At 36.6% G+C, this 15,662-nt stretch overlaps 3 protein-coding genes across 4 annotated transcripts; 1 reads left to right on the top strand and 2 right to left on the bottom strand.

The window, feature by feature from the left end:
• Window positions 1-3,039: 3,039 nt before the first annotated feature.
• Window positions 3,040-5,142, bottom strand: LOC114519152 (transmembrane protein 163-like). Its single transcript, XM_028539230.1, has one exon. The coding sequence runs from the start codon at window positions 4,704-4,706 to the stop codon at window positions 3,870-3,872; it is 837 nt and encodes a 278-aa protein (XP_028395031.1). The 5' UTR covers window positions 4,707-5,142; the 3' UTR covers window positions 3,040-3,869.
• A 1,889-nt stretch (window positions 5,143-7,031) lies between these two features.
• Window positions 7,032-9,527, top strand: LOC114519116 (dual specificity protein phosphatase 12-like). Its single transcript, XM_028539183.1, has 7 exons — window positions 7,032-7,577; window positions 7,668-7,781; window positions 8,085-8,209; window positions 8,380-8,473; window positions 8,593-8,773; window positions 8,927-8,975; window positions 9,434-9,527. The coding sequence occupies exons 1-7, from the start codon at window positions 7,309-7,311 to the stop codon at window positions 9,505-9,507; spliced, it is 906 nt and encodes a 301-aa protein (XP_028394984.1). The 5' UTR covers window positions 7,032-7,308; the 3' UTR covers window positions 9,508-9,527.
• Window positions 9,528-9,746: 219 nt separating this feature from the next.
• Window positions 9,747-14,457, bottom strand: LOC114519115 (uncharacterized protein C6orf136 homolog). 2 transcript variants are annotated; one of them, XM_028539181.1, is made up of 6 exons: window positions 14,169-14,457; window positions 12,048-12,476; window positions 11,788-11,876; window positions 11,210-11,413; window positions 10,884-10,953; window positions 9,747-9,875 (listed from the first exon to the last, which is right to left on the bottom strand). In XM_028539181.1, exons 1-6 carry the CDS (start codon window positions 14,319-14,321, stop codon window positions 9,768-9,770), a joined length of 1,053 nt encoding a protein of 350 aa, XP_028394982.1. In that variant the 5' UTR covers window positions 14,322-14,457; the 3' UTR covers window positions 9,747-9,767. The 2 variants fall into 2 exon arrangements, with proteins under 2 accessions (XP_028394982.1, XP_028394983.1); XM_028539182.1 differs by having other exon boundaries at window positions 12,048-12,291.
• Between the last annotated feature and the right edge of the window lie 1,205 nt (window positions 14,458-15,662).

Here is a 15,662-nt window from a genome sequence, read left to right as displayed (position 1 = left end):
TAAATTTATTCAATCTATAATGTAACAATATTGTATTTCTTTAAATTAGAGCCCCACGGGTTCAGTGCTGGGGTAAAACGGGAAGAACGGGTAACCCACGTGGAGTATAACGATTACAACAATTTGTATAGTTTCAATATATTCAATCTTTAAAGTTTAAACACGTTCAATTTTCATATTGAACACAAATTTTCACACCTTTATCTTTATGGTCTTGGCGTAAAATTTAATAGCTCGCTGTTTGAAGGTGAAACTCATGCAGTAGATTAATTTAACTCAGTATTCACGGTCTAGTGAGGCGCTGTCATCCCTCGTATTCATTCCTGAGGGTCCGACGGCAAATTACGATTCGTACCGTTCTTGAGGTCGTTCGACTTTGTATGTCAAGTCTTTCCGGCATTGTCATTGATCAGTTTAATGATATATACCAACACTCTTTGGGCTTCAAACGTTGCATTTTGTAGATATAATAACATGTTCTTATTGTTACTATATAAAAAAGTTAAAGTTATAAAATGTTAAAAAAATAAAGAATATAAAATACTAATTTAACCTGGAATACGAAATTTGCATGAATACTATATATATGTTAAAAACATCATTAAAATGTTCTATTTTCTTTTTCATATTATTCAGTCCAAGGCGCAGCTCTTTTATAACTAAAACTGCGTTTTAAAGCCTTGGTGTCAGTTGGTTTGAGCAAGTGGAGAGCATGCATGGTTGTTACTTCTTAATTTATAGTTTACGTTTGTTTGATTCTGATTCTAAAAAGGTCACGAAGGTATACAGTAGGAGGCAAAAGTTTGAGTCCAGTGACTGTATTTCATTGTTTTAGCAGCATATATTAATATTCTATAGAAAACCTTACCGATAAGTGAATTAGAGAAAAGTAAATAAGTAAACTGAAAAATACATGCTGCACAACTATGAGATGTTATAATATTCATTTAACGTATGTTAATGTGCAAACATGCATTAAATGTCAATGTTTAGTATTCCTCTTTTTTGCTCTTGAAACGGCCTTTATTCTCCCTGGCATAGATTCCATAGATTTTTTAATGTCGCACGTTCAATATCTTGCCAGCATTCGTTGACCACTTGCCTCAAGTCATCCTGGCTGGTGGGTCTGCGCCTCGCCCTTTTCCGGTTAAAACGGTCCTACAAGTGCTCCATAAGTTTTAGATCTGGAATTTGGGGTGGAAAGCCATGAAAACGAGATGACGAGAACGAGTTTGTTTCTAAAAGATATCTGGCACATAGAACATGTGCATGTGCTTAGGGTGATTATCATGTTGTTAGACGGACGATCATCTTTGTACCAGATGAAATTCCATGTTTTGAAGAATTGGATGATACTTTTCTTTAATTAGGATCCTATTACATTTTCAATACTGTGGAACCCAGCATGACCGAAGCAGCTTAAAGTTTGCTTGAGTAGGATTTAGTTTCTTCGAACCTCTCCAAGGTTAGTTTCATACCACCGTTTGAATTTCTCACTTTTTCTGCGATATTACGACAAAAGAACCCTTCAATACTTAATGCAACTATATTTTGTCCTTGTGCACCATCACTTTACCCTTTCTCCCGCCCAACTTGGGCAGTGTAAAGGAATAAGAAATTTATTTTGTTATAATTTAGATCATTAGGACCAAAACAGTAAAACAATTTACAGTGTCAGTGCTCTTAATTTAAGGTCCTGTAATGGCCCGAGTTTATACTAGAGACGGTCTAGCCGAATAATCCGTCTGACAGATCATTCGTCTGAATATACCCATGCACATACACGTCACACTGTATCTATAAACGAACTATATATCAGTGTAGACGAATATGTCAAACGAAACAGAATCGCGCGTTAACTCGGAAAGTGCAATCACGGGAATTGGGAAATTATTTATGTGGTAAGAAGTGTGCACAAGCACAAGAGCCGTTTTATCATGCATGCAATTGTTTCTATAGTTCGTCCACATCACATATTCATACCAACAAGCAACAGACGGATGATGCTTCAGGACGAACTACCATTCAAATTCATCTAAATAGACGAACTATGGGCGCTTTCCTTTACACGATAAAGACGGCCAGACCGTCCTGTTGTATTTCGGTACAGCTATAGATTACTGGTATTTTTTAAGTATATAGTGTTTCAAGTACTCTTCATTCGAATGTATCGTTTTTTTACATCTGCCTAGCAGGGGAAATGCAGTTTCCCCGCTATATTCTTAAGGAAATACTATTTCAATTCAAAATATGACCGGTTTGACCATTTTAGCTGCTTAAAGGAAAGTGCCCTATGTATGTCTATTCGGATAATTCGTATTGTCCGATGATCTGTCTGTTTTTTCTTCAGGACGAACTAGAAGACGAACTATCTTTCGCTTGCCCAAGTTCGTCTAGAGGGATGATCCGTCACTATTATAAATCGGGCGGCCAATGTTTCAAATCAACGCAATATTCCTAATACTCCCGTCTACAGCTTTTGTTGTCATGTTATCAACAACCAAAGTTACTTTGTTGGCTAAAAGCTACATACGAAGTGTGCGCCAAAACACACTTGCGGCGACGAAAAATAATAAAAAACCCAAAAATAAAACAAGACTTGGGCCATTTTTTAAACCTCCCGGTTTTGTCCGAGTAATTGCCTTTCTAGACGTTGCATAGACACGATGAGTGTATCAGAAAAATGCGTACGTGGCATTAGATATACAAGACTGTGGCATTAGATATATGGCGACCCTCGACAACAGCAAATGAAGGCTTGACTTTTTAACGTCCTGGTTTGAATAGTGAAATCACTGTCTACATTCCGGATCATGTACAAAGATATAAAACAGGGATAAATTAATGACAAACAAATATTAAAATACATTGCAATATATCTTCTTATATACTAACGCATATATTTCAATGCTAATGAGGTAATGCTAACATAGCACCACTCAGTTTAGCACTCGGCAGAGATCACTCACTGTCCACACCGGAGACGAAAGGAACATCCGCAGATCAGGTGGGAGGTCAAACAGCCCCTGTCCAAGTTGTCCTCAGTTGCTGAATTTCGCTGAATATTTCGGGACAAATATGTTTAAGTCTTGTGAAGTGGGAATTAATAATTACATAGTAATTAATACTAACATAGTAATTAACATAAGTAACATAGAAATTAATTATAACAGTAAAAATTATGCAAAGCATAATATGCAAATCAGGAGTCATGAAAGTGCTTTATTTGTTTGCGAAGTCAAAGATCAGTTAAAAATTTTGCAATTGGTTTTGTGTTACTTGGATACAACATTTATAATTAGTTTGAAATAGAACATTCTTTCTTATAAACATGGCATGAATATGGCAATTAAATTAAAAGTTGGCGAGACCTGCGACCGTCTACAAAGTACAAGTAAATTTATTCAATCTATAATGTAACAATATTGTATCTTGAAAATGAAAACCCCCGGGTTCAGGGCTGGGTGAAACGGGTGTACGGGTAGCCACTTAAGTGGAGTGACACGATTACAAAACACTTTGTATCATTTCAATGGGAGACTCAATGGGAGGCTTTGCGAATCGTCGATCAATCGACGATCATAAATCGAAAATTGAGCTTCTTTAAAACTTCACACCCGTTCAATTTATATATATTAAGAACATTTATCTTTATGGTCTTCTTTTCTTTCAATTCTCAGCGAATAGCTTGCTGCTGAAGGCGAAATTCAGTAGATTATTAATTTTAACTGTTCATGGTCTAGTGAGGCGCTGTCATCCCTCGTATTCATTACTGAGGGCGTGAGTGTGACGGCGAATTCTAAACAACATTATCAATAATTATATATGTCATTTCAGTTGAACAAATGTAATTTTTCCATATTTTATTTCTACTCTTCAGCAGTTTGTTCCTGCTGAAGAAGATCGTATCCTTGTTCTTTTTTCATTGCTTTTTCTTCTCTCTTTAAATGGACGCATATCAGTTTTTGAAGCACAATTACGCCGTACACGAAGGAGCATACCGACACCACAATAGCGATGGTGGAGTCCATAAACCAAGCTTTTTCTGTGAACTCTAAAACTAGTGCAGATATGAGAATACTGAGAGCAAACAGAGCACCGCATAGAGAATCCATTGCGTCAGTCATAAGAGCACCACTTCCTAACTTTACCGCGATAACCCGTTTTATTAGAAATAACACTGAATAAGCAAACAAACTAGCGCTTGTTAGGATGATCAACTCCGCTGGTTTCCCAGGCTTGTCTGTATCGAAAAGACAGTTTATGGAACGGCCAGTAATTGCGATGGACGAGACGACAAGGCATACAGCAATAACAGCGGTTGCGTTAGTTTCTCGTTTTGCTACCACGTAGCTGTCCGGATTGTCCGTCCAAAATCGCCATATCAAAACGACAGAGGAAATTACGGCAAAGAAGGAATCGAAAGCGAAGCCAAATGTAGCCATGCTGTCGGATTCGGTCGAAGTGAAGAATCCAAACGCTGTTATAACAATATTACAAAACAATGTAGCCATTGCTAGCTTGCGTGCGAGAGTAGACAGCTTTATGACGGCGCTTTCAGGGAGTTTTTGCCTTGGTGGGAACATGGTTTCATCAATACACGATACACATGCATCACGAAATGACGAATCCCCGCTGTCCGAGTTTAAATCAGACGACTCGTACTCTTCTTGAGGTCGCTCGACTTTGTACGTCAAGTCTTCCATTGCCGTTAATCAGTTTAATAATATCAACACTCTTTGGACTTTGTATTTTGTGTATATTTTAAAGTAACCAGTACAATCAGCTGTATTTTACATGTCTTTGATTGTTCGTTGTTGTAAATGTAGCTATTCTCTGGACAAATGCTATCCAAATACCTTTTTGATTTGTTGCAACAAAGCATCAATACAAATCAAATATGTTGATGTTTCAGCTCTTTTCAATTTTAGTCTCAACCACGCAACACTGCTTCGTAGACTATAACAGTCGAGTTCGGTGATCAGAAAATCAAATAAAGATCACTAAGTGATCATTTACGGAAACGTTATTCCAGACTACCATATTCTTCAAAACATTGACAATGTTTGAGAATCGAGTTCCATCGCCGAATTTAAAAGCAATGTTCCCGACAAATTAAAAACATTACTCATTCAATTTAGCTTTTATCATTTATGGCTTAAAAAAATATGAATTAATGAATATTCATTATACGTCAAAGTAGAAATTTGCATTTGCAATAAAAGGAAACTAATATTCCCTAAATATAATTTTTTTTAATCAGTATCTTAAAACTACTGTTCTAAAATGGCAGCGCGCCAAATTCAACTTAATCTCGACTCGACAATACATTAGTCATCAAAATAATCGTAGTGCCTCCCTAGGCTAGAGTCTAACTGCTAAATAATGAATGTCTTGCTGTGGCGGTTGTGACCTGCTTCCTGTCACTGATCTTTTACCTGCATTATCACGGTCAAGTGTCAAGACTCAAGAGCCAGGCCCGTTGCGATGAATATATTATTTTTACGTGTCACTAAGACACTAACTTCGCAAACGAGTATCATGTGAAAAAAGAATTGAAAAATCTAAAGAAAAGCCCAGAATTTTTTTACCAAATTGCTTTTGTGGACTGAAGAGAATCTTACTTTTCTACAATTTACTCGTGAAACTGTAAACTATAAAGAAGTGTTGATTGCATGGCTGAAGTAAACTTTACTTCAGAAGTAAACTTTAAACGGACAGTCACATGTCCAGTAAATTGTTATGTCCGGTGAATTGTTCTGTAAATTTGTATCGCTGTTGTGGAATATATGTATTTAATAAACGTAAAGTGTGCAGGTTTCGCTAGCTAGAGTGTCGCGGTCAGTTGAATTATATAGTCCCAAGGAATTGTGAGAGTTTCACAACACAGAGTGTCCAGTAAATTGTTATGTCCAGTGAATTATACTCAGTCCCAAGAAATTGGGAGAGTTTCACAATATCACATTCATAGACGCATTCTCAGAAGAGGCGGGCAGTTCATATGAAGACGTTTGACACGCTACTGACCACAAAATCACTGACCCCAGCTTTATTCAAATAACGGTAGTCCGCGGTTCCGTCGCGATAAATAAATCTTATTTGCGTGATCCAAGTTATTCAAGAAAAAACGAATATGAAATATCTAGACCATGTTATGCACGATCTTGGCAGCGATCATCGCCAATATTATGTGGTTGTCTCGGTTGTCTGGTTTCCTCGAGTACCAACGGACTTGTTTGTTATCCTGATTATCTATTTTTGAGGAGTAGGGAGTCATTGCTAACGGTCTCGCATTCTTTAGTGTCATTAACTCGACCAACCTGCTTTGCGCGCTTGGTATTAAAAAGTATTATTGGTTATCTTCTACTAGCCAACAATGAATCGGCTATTCGTGCATCCGTGAGTCGTCTCATTGAGACCTTTGATTATACTAAGCAATGCAAGCATAAAGCAGTTCAGACTTCAGAGCGTCGGGAAGATTTTACAAAACTGCACTTGATCTCTACTCTTCAGGCATTGCCAATGCCATATTATGGTCAATATATATCATCATCGTCTTACATTTGCCTGATATCAAACATGTTTGATAGTTTCCTAGTGTGCGGTCAACGAACGTCAAGTTGTTCCAAAAGCAAGCAAAGGACACAGATCTTTCGTGACACCTTTAACCCTGTTTTTTTACTTGCTTTCAGAAAAACTTGTCGTTCGTTGACCGCAAACTAGGAAATTTTGTTACTCGTGGCCGAAAATATCAAACACACACGTTTGATATCAGGTAAATGTATCATGAATGACAAAAATACCGCAATTCCTCGCCGCACACGAGAATTTTTGTTGCAGCTAATTTGCTACGAATGATAAGTTTGCGACCTGCGTGTAACAAGTTTACGTATAATGACATTATGACACTAGTTGTAATATATGAGACTAAGTGTTGTGGTGTCAAGTACAAAAAGACAGCAGAAATTGCAACCAAAACCAAATAAATATTTTACCACAAACGTTTGCCCACATTTTTTTAGGATAGTGGCCAAAGAATCAAAGCTAGCACGACTTCTGAAGGGTTCAACCCGACAAATGATAGTAATTAGGCCAAAGTACTGATTAGTGATTAACTGGTGTCTAGTGGGCTGAACTCAACCTCGTACCCAGGTTTATATTTTACGTTGTACCCAGTCGATGGGCCAGAGTCCATTGTCCATGAAATAGGTCCATGATGGATTAGACCGTGTCAATCACAACCCGATGTACTTCATGTTCACTGTTGTTATTCTGGACTTCTCAGAAGTCAGAATCATTGCATAAAATATGAAAGAAATATTGAAAGATGGACTGTACATTGGCAATAGAGAAGATGCATTTACATGTTTAACTCAGGACACAGACATAACTCATATTCTTACTATAGAGGCTGAACCACTGGCTAGCACTGATAAATATGACAAGGGCGATCAAAATATTGTCCTAAAACATATAAATTGTCTTGACCAACTTGAGGCTGACCTTCTTAGTAATCTGGATGAATGTATTGATTTTATTCAGGATGGTTTGATGAATGGCACAGTTCTTGTTCATTGGTAATTATGAACCAGCAGATATTACTGGACGAAATTGATAATTACATGCAACAGCTGGTCACCTCATTGGTTTATAATTTTTTGTTCTAGTTCAGCAGGGATATCAAGAAGTGCGACAGTAATTTTGTCCTATTTAATGTACAGTCAAAATATATCATTAAATCAGGCATTGCAGGACCTAAAGGCTGTATATCCAAAAGCTGAGTAAGCATAGAGTATTTTAAATATGAATATCAACCAAGACTATAAATTGTACAGACTTCAAGATCTAATTATTACATTCACCATGCACCTAGGGATGGAGGAATAATGTTCCATAATATAACCAATATGTGATGATGAAAATACACATAAAAAGTTTGGTTTTTTACTTTGTATGTTGGGGAATATTTAGTCTTTAAATTGGCTTGACACCTCCGACCAATGGCAATGAGTCTTGGTAGAGTCCAGCTTTGCCACTTGCAATAAAAATTTAGGCTTGCAACATTTCTTGTACCTTTCTTTTAGGCCTAATCCTGGCTTCATGTTTCAGTTGTATCAATTTGAAGCTATGGGAAAGAAGGTGGATAAATCTCATTCATTGTACAAACAATATAATCTTCAAATCATTGCAAAACAAGCTGAAAAAACAGGTTAGTAGTGAGGTACACCACTCACTTGGATGTTCAGCCACTTCAATGTTCCAAAAATTACAGAAATCAAGCTCACTCACAAGTTAAAATGTGAATTGTTAACAAAACCTGAATTCATAGAACTTAGTTTCACTATGTCACCGAATTTTTTTTATGATCTATCTACCTAGGTTATAGAGAATTTCCAGAGGACATGTTAAAAGATAGAGTTGCAGATGAAACAGTGGCTTTAAAACAGAATAACTACAAATGCAAAAAGTGCAGGTAAATTATGTACTACAATTTATAATACATAGTTTGCAGAAAGCCTAAAAACACTCGGATACGTATTTTTCATATCTTAAATTATGCTGACAAGCAGTAACATTCTCTTTGTTATTTAGACAGAAGTTGTTTTGCAGTGAAAACTGTCTGGGACATGTACCTGGTTCAGGTGAAGAATTTATGTCTTGGAGAGAGAAGTCATCAACGGAGGAAAAGACGAAATCGAGCCAGTGCACGTCGTATTTCATTGAACCTTTACCATGGATGACGTCATTGATAGTGGGTACAGTTGAAGGAAAGGTGTGTGGTTTTAAACTCAATGGTAATTGGAATGATTGAAATTTTCCTTTACCATTTGCCACCTTTTCTACCACCTTTATGCAACTTCGATGTCTGAGGAGTGCGCGAAATTTTAGCAGAGGCAATGCTAAATATATTTTGATTTCATTCAAGCTTTGCTGTCCCAAATGCTCTGGAAGAATAGGATCATTTAACTGGGCAGGTACGAAGTATAAAGATTAAAATTTAAATAAAGTTTATGTTCGCTTAAAATGCAGAGGTCTGGACTAGTGGTCAATTTTCAACCGTTCTGATCTAAGGGCACGTTCATATGAGATCTCGCCTTCAACGGGCTCATATGAAATGGGCTGGCCCGTCTCATACGAACATGCAGGCCCTAAGTTCTAACCCACAGTCTCTACTAGACTATCCCTCGTTTCTCTATGCCGTATGTACTACAAGAGGACTTGACTTTAGAAGCAGAGCAAATTAATACAGAAAGAAATCAAGACAAAAATACCTTTCTGAATATAAGTTGTATTCAATCAAGGACGGTTTCAATTTTACCTCACAAAATAAATAACTGAAGTAACAGCGTATTTTTAGCGCGTTTATTCCCGCCAGCAAAGACAAAATGTTACACCGTTAATTTGGCGACAAATTTACGTATCCTATTTTAAGGTGAGCAGTGCTCGTGTGGACGATGGGTTACACCAGCGTTTCAACTTCATAAAAGCAGGATTGATGAATGTTGATCTCAATTGCGAAGTTGGTAAAGCAGAATTCAAATTGAACATACAAGTATGGTGCGGAGCACGGACAAGTGGAATTTTACAGCTCTATATAGATTTCAATATAAAACATCCCATATTTCACCGATTTATCCTAATCACACTCTTCATAAATATGAAAAAATTTCCTATATACATACATTATAGAATTATAGATATATACTCAGCCTTATATATAAGAATTCATCTACTTTAACATGTCTTCAGTTTTGACTTGAAATGCTTCATAAGGACACGGTTCTTGCCTGATCTCTCCCAGGCTCAACAAAGATAAAACCTGCATTCTGATGATCCCTCCATGTTTGGCGCTCTGGAGTAGAGGCAGGTATAACCTAGATATTTATAATAATAATAAGTTATTTCTTGCTTTACGCTATGTTCAACGTAAAGTCCATGTACTGTAGCTGTAGCTATATTTATATGTACAGGGGGTGGTATACCGTGGTGAAAAAAAAGTGGCCCCCAACGAAATGTGGCACACCAATATCTTTTAACTATAAATGAGGGTAGCGCCAATAAATATTATGCATTTGCGCATATTTCTTTAGTTTTAGGAGCCAGATGATAAAAATTGTGATTATAAAGTCTATTTGTTGCACTTTTCATAAAAATTCAAGATGGCGGTTTTCAAGCAGATATGCATGGAAATTATGTAATTGTTTGTCCATGTCTGATTCACAACTGTCTGATTCACAGCAAATTCTTCAGAAATGCAACTATTCATAGCAAATTTATCAGAAATGCAATACAATATGAACAGTGAAATAACTAATTAAAATAATTTGATTCATGCGTAAAATTGTGCTTTAACGACACTAAATGACATGATAGGCCATGATACAGTCCTCTGAACTTTGGTTGTTTGTGTGGTAATGAAATTGTACTCAAAACCCACCTGTATGAATTATCTTTTCGGATATTATTACATAATGTAAAATATTAGCGCTAAGTATACAGCAAAATTATTTTTCACTGAATTTCTGCCAAAAAGCGCCTATCTTAGGTTTTAGTTTAGAAAACAATTCGTGTAGTTTTTCTCACATCCTATTACTCTAAATCACAAGCTTGAATCACAAAGATATAAAACTGATTGAATACAGACAAATGGACATGATTTGTTAGTGCCTTCTTCTCATATAGTTATGGGAGGGGAGCTACGTTTTTTACCACTACTTTTTTTACCACCCCCTGCATATATATTACTACTTGAAAACTTATTACTTACTTACTTGAAAACTACTTGAATATAGCTTATTTGTGTCAAAATACTTGGTATTAAGCACGAGGTCATTATTTTGAACAGAAAGTGGAATATTGCTATGGACAACTTGTCTTATTACCTTATCTAAGCGATGGCAATGAACAAGTCCATCACGTCCCACTTCAAATATTGAGAAACCATCGACATATCTTAAAAACAATCAATATATGACGTGAGCAAGACATGTGTTGCACGATTTTCATGATCTGCTTATAAGGCCCATTTATTCACTAGATGCATTTGCTTGGATAGATGTGAACGAATGGATAGGTTTGGTGTTTCAATTCAGGGCACAGTTACATCACAGTATTCCTAACCATTCGTTCAAAAACAAAAGGGAAAAATCGCCGCAAACAAGCAAGTGTAATTTGTGTTTTCATGCATGACCAGAGTAATTAATCCTACCGATAAAACAGCGACTGTGGTTTGCCAGAAAGTGAAAAGAAAGGCAGTCTGTACCAAGGGATTCCTTTGGCTGTCCAGCGAACTCTGATTGTGTTATCTTCGGAATGTTTCGTAATACGAATTATATCGAGTGTTGCTCCTGTCCAGAAAAATCTACCTGCATACGCCATTAGGTTCATTATGTACTTGTAAGATTTCAGAGTCCTTATAGAGATATAAATACAAAATTTTCAGCCAAAAATGATATTACTGGAAACACATCGTTTATAATTGGATTACAGTCATGAATGTAGTCTGAAACTCAATGACAATGTTTATTGTATGTCTTGAATAAAGCTTGTTTTCCACTAGCGATATTTTTCGCGCGAAGCGACTTTATTCTTTTGTATTTGCACATGATAGGAAAGTAGTTTGCACAGGTATGCAGGCTGCTTAAAGGTACGAAAAAGGTCTGGGTACAAGGTTGGAAATTTGTGGGCCTGAGCCACCAGCCTGAGCTCAGGTTTTACAGTCGTAAATCGTAATTTTCTTTGTGTTTATTCGTTTTGAAATGCACAGAGATATAAACAGGACTTTACCTTGTCCTAGTTCTCGTTAATTTGTTATCAAATAGAATATTCTTACTATAGATAGAATATTGATGATGACCATAAAAAAAACTTGGAAGCTAAAAACATATGAGAAACTATTTTCATATTGATACAAATACGATTTTATAAAAAGCGAGATTTAGAATACATGGCGTCAATTTTTTTTGCCCCACGGAAATCAAAATAAATTCCGCGTCATTAACATTAGTAAGAAGTGACGTAAGCAGCTTAAGTCAAGTAGCAATTACCTCCTCACGTAACTTCAGATGTACAAGTGCTAGTTGCTCTGATGAAGGACCACTGCTTGTTCTTCTTTTAATAACGGAATCATCTTTACTGCACTGTGCCTTGTTCTGCACGATCGAATTTCTGAGCTGAACGACATTGTCTCTAAGATCTTTTTTTGGACATTCACCATCAATCTTCGCTAAATACCACATCTCATCATTAACTCCAACTAAATTTTCTTTGATAAGTTGCTCTTGCGTTTTCCTAGAATATTTTGGTCCCAATAATATATTTTGCAAAATCAACTGATTCCTATGATTGAATTCTCCATATTTTGAAGTGCAGGGTCCTTCACCCACTGAGGTAATGCTTCCGACAGATTTACCAAGTAGATTTTTTATCATCAAGACCTCAACTCGATCTACCTTATCAGTATCATCATAGCATGGCTGAAAATATTTAAGAATGGCAAGGTTTAAATTTTATCATTAAATTTGTACTAAACTAAAGCCTTGCCTCTCGCAAACTAAGTGTGTATGGATGCAAATATTTTTCAAAATTTTTTAACTTGAAAATACTTGCAAGTTGCAACGCATTTGTGAGGACAATGTTTTTATTTGGGACATAAAAACAACTTGTTTGTCAACTGTTTTGCCAGAGCTATGTGCCTCAATACCCACTGCCTCCTCTCCCATTGCCTTTTAAGCCCATTGGTTTGTAAATTCAGGATGTTTGTTGAAAAGCTATCAAGCCAGTTTTTCTGTGCAAATAGTCTTTTCAGAGCCTTCATCATTTTTAACAAGTTTTTACCTCGAAATTTCCATTATTGGTACCAGCAAAATGGTACCAGCTAACCATTACAGTAACTTGCAGTATTAATAAAGAATGAGACCTATCTAAGAAAATTCTAAAATTCTATTTCTGTTTGTACTACCTAGAACTGCAAATGCTCCATTTCCATATATATATATATATAACAAGGATATTTTAACAATTACTGAAGAAGATTATTGTACGCATGCATGGTCCACAAATGGTTTCGATACAACAAAAACACTGAAATTAGCACGCATAAATTTGGTGAAAAGCACCTATATTTGGGTATTTTACTTGGTACAAAATAACTATACATCCACCAGTACAAAGGCTAGCTCTCCCCTAGGCACTTCAGGGGCTACTATATAGATTGTTTACATGCTGTAAAAACAGCTGCCTTAATAAGAAACCAGTTGGGACAAAGTGACTATATATATAAATATATTATGTGGCTTTTCAAAATCCTCTTTTCTGAGTGGTGGAAGAGTGGTCCGTAAAACCCCATATCGAGACTGTGGACTGTATATTCGGTATCCGGACCAGTATCCCGGATGTCTTATGCAGTTCAGCCCAGGGGCGCCGGAAGCTGTTTAGCCAGGCAGAGTTTTAGAAAGGGCCCATTCAAATTACCTTAGCAACCACACGAAGAGGAAACTCAAATTTACAAGTACATGCGAACTTGCAAATCCATGGGAGTATGCATTTTCAATAATATTACCAGTTAGTTTTTATGTGAAAAGTAGGCATCATGATTAAATGTTGAATTTATGATACTTTTATATGGTAGTAAAGGGAACAGGGCTGCCCCCGCTCACTCCTGTAAGCAAAGGGCAGGGGGGGGGGTTGCTGCCCCTGTGGTTCCGGAACCCCTGGTTCAGCCATGTAATAAACCAATTATTGACCTTGCATGTTCGGTCTGTACTGTGAAATATCTGATATTTCTGTCTGATATTTCACAATACAGACCACATGTTCAGTCAAAAATCAATTAATATATGAAGGTATAATTATGTACATCCCTCTCCTGAGGCCCACAACGCAATAATTATTCACATTTGCTATGTTTCCTATTATCTAACATAAAAATAGAAAGCTCAAGGTATTTTTGTCACTAGTAAACAGCTGCTCAACCAGAGGTGGAAACCACATATTATTGCTAATACATCTACTATCTAATGATATGTAAATTGTGCAATTCGAGGTGCAATTAAATATAAACTCGCCAGAAAAAACATATTTTAAAGCCTCGCTTTAATAATAGTTTACACTTGATCGAATAGCATATACTAGTAAGGAAGCTTGAAGAAATTAATATCGTACAATACCTTCTTTGAAGAAGTTTGTGATAATGCGACTGCTGAAATTTTCGTACATTTGTCCACACGTGAAAGAAATTGCATTCTTGCTGCACAGTATTTTGGTCCAGCATTTTTAATCTGTCGCAGGGAACACAAGCAGAAGTGTAATTGTAAATTCATTCCAGGTTGTTTGAAGAACACATTGGTCTTTTCAAGCGTTTGCAAACGAAAAAGCGACAAATATCAACTATACTTTGAAATTATGCATGAAAATGCTGAAGGATCACATATCTGTGACTTCTTGCACGTTTGTTTTGACTTGTGCTTCCACTTGGCGTCACAAAAAGCGTGGGTCCTGTGGTTACAAGGCAGATATTATTTCAGACAAAATTTGTTCAAAAACCAACAAGTTTAACCACGGCCAGGTTACTAAGTTCAAAAACAAAATCCAAGATGGCCGCACGTCAGGCAAGTACGAATATGCATGAGGTCGATTTGGATGTAAATATTGACGATGTCGATGAACTGTGCGATGATAAAAGTACTAACGAGGTAAGATATTCGTCGAAGACATGTCTTCAATCCCACTTCTAGCAGGGCCGTAGCTAGACCGCTTAATTGGGGGGGTGTATATTCATATATTCATGTTTATATACCATAGGAACAATAGCATACAAAAGAAATCATTCGGGCATAAGACGAATATATGAATATGCACCCCCCCCCAATTAAGCTTCTAGCTACGGCCCTGACTTCTAGGGATTTAAAGGTTGTTCTGGGGTAGTCAATAGTGTATAATTTGTACGGATAATAATGTATAGGGAATATATATATATATTGTACAAACAGTACATTGTAACATTTTAGTGTGTGATAATAGCAATCTGATCAATGGATTTGGCTTGGGTCAAACGTCAAACTTTTCATGCACCAAACATAATGCAAATAAAATGAAACAAAAAACTTAGCTTGTTATCATTAGGTTTGATGCATGAAAAGTTTGACGTTTGACCTGGCCTTATGCATTTGAAATAATTACTACAGCATAATGAAGGCCATAACCTAAATTCTGTCTAAAATCTAAATGTCTAAAAGCGGTTTATAAACTGCGATAACTGCACAATTTCAAGCTGAAGTAAATTACATCTTAGGTATAAGATTGCAATTACCAACATTCAAAACCATCTAGTTGGGTGCATGTTTATATGGCTATGTTCCATCACTAGGTTCCTTTACTGTTTGGCTATGTAGCCACATGGATATAATGCTGCAAACTTAAGGCTAAATTCAATATCGAAGTGTTTACATGTAGGTCAGTAGGTGCAGTGTATGGTGGATAGCCAGTGGCCATGTATTTCATTAGTTTCTGAACTGGTATTCTATGGTTGTACTAAATATGTGTTGCATAAGGTGGCCCTTTAAATAGTAAACATGCATTGCACAGTTGCGCTCACAAGGGCATTCTATTATCATGTTGAAACATGGTCACATTACAGACAACTGCAATTATTATAGAATGCC

This window comes from Dendronephthya gigantea, unplaced genomic scaffold (assembly GCF_004324835.1).
Source record: "Dendronephthya gigantea isolate DGI-Jeju-01 unplaced genomic scaffold, DenGig_1.0 000012F, whole genome shotgun sequence".
In the NCBI taxonomy this organism is placed as follows: domain Eukaryota; kingdom Metazoa; phylum Cnidaria; class Anthozoa; order Malacalcyonacea; family Nephtheidae; genus Dendronephthya; species Dendronephthya gigantea.
Note: the sequence above shows the minus strand (reverse complement) of the source record. Positions and strands in the feature narration are given on the sequence as shown.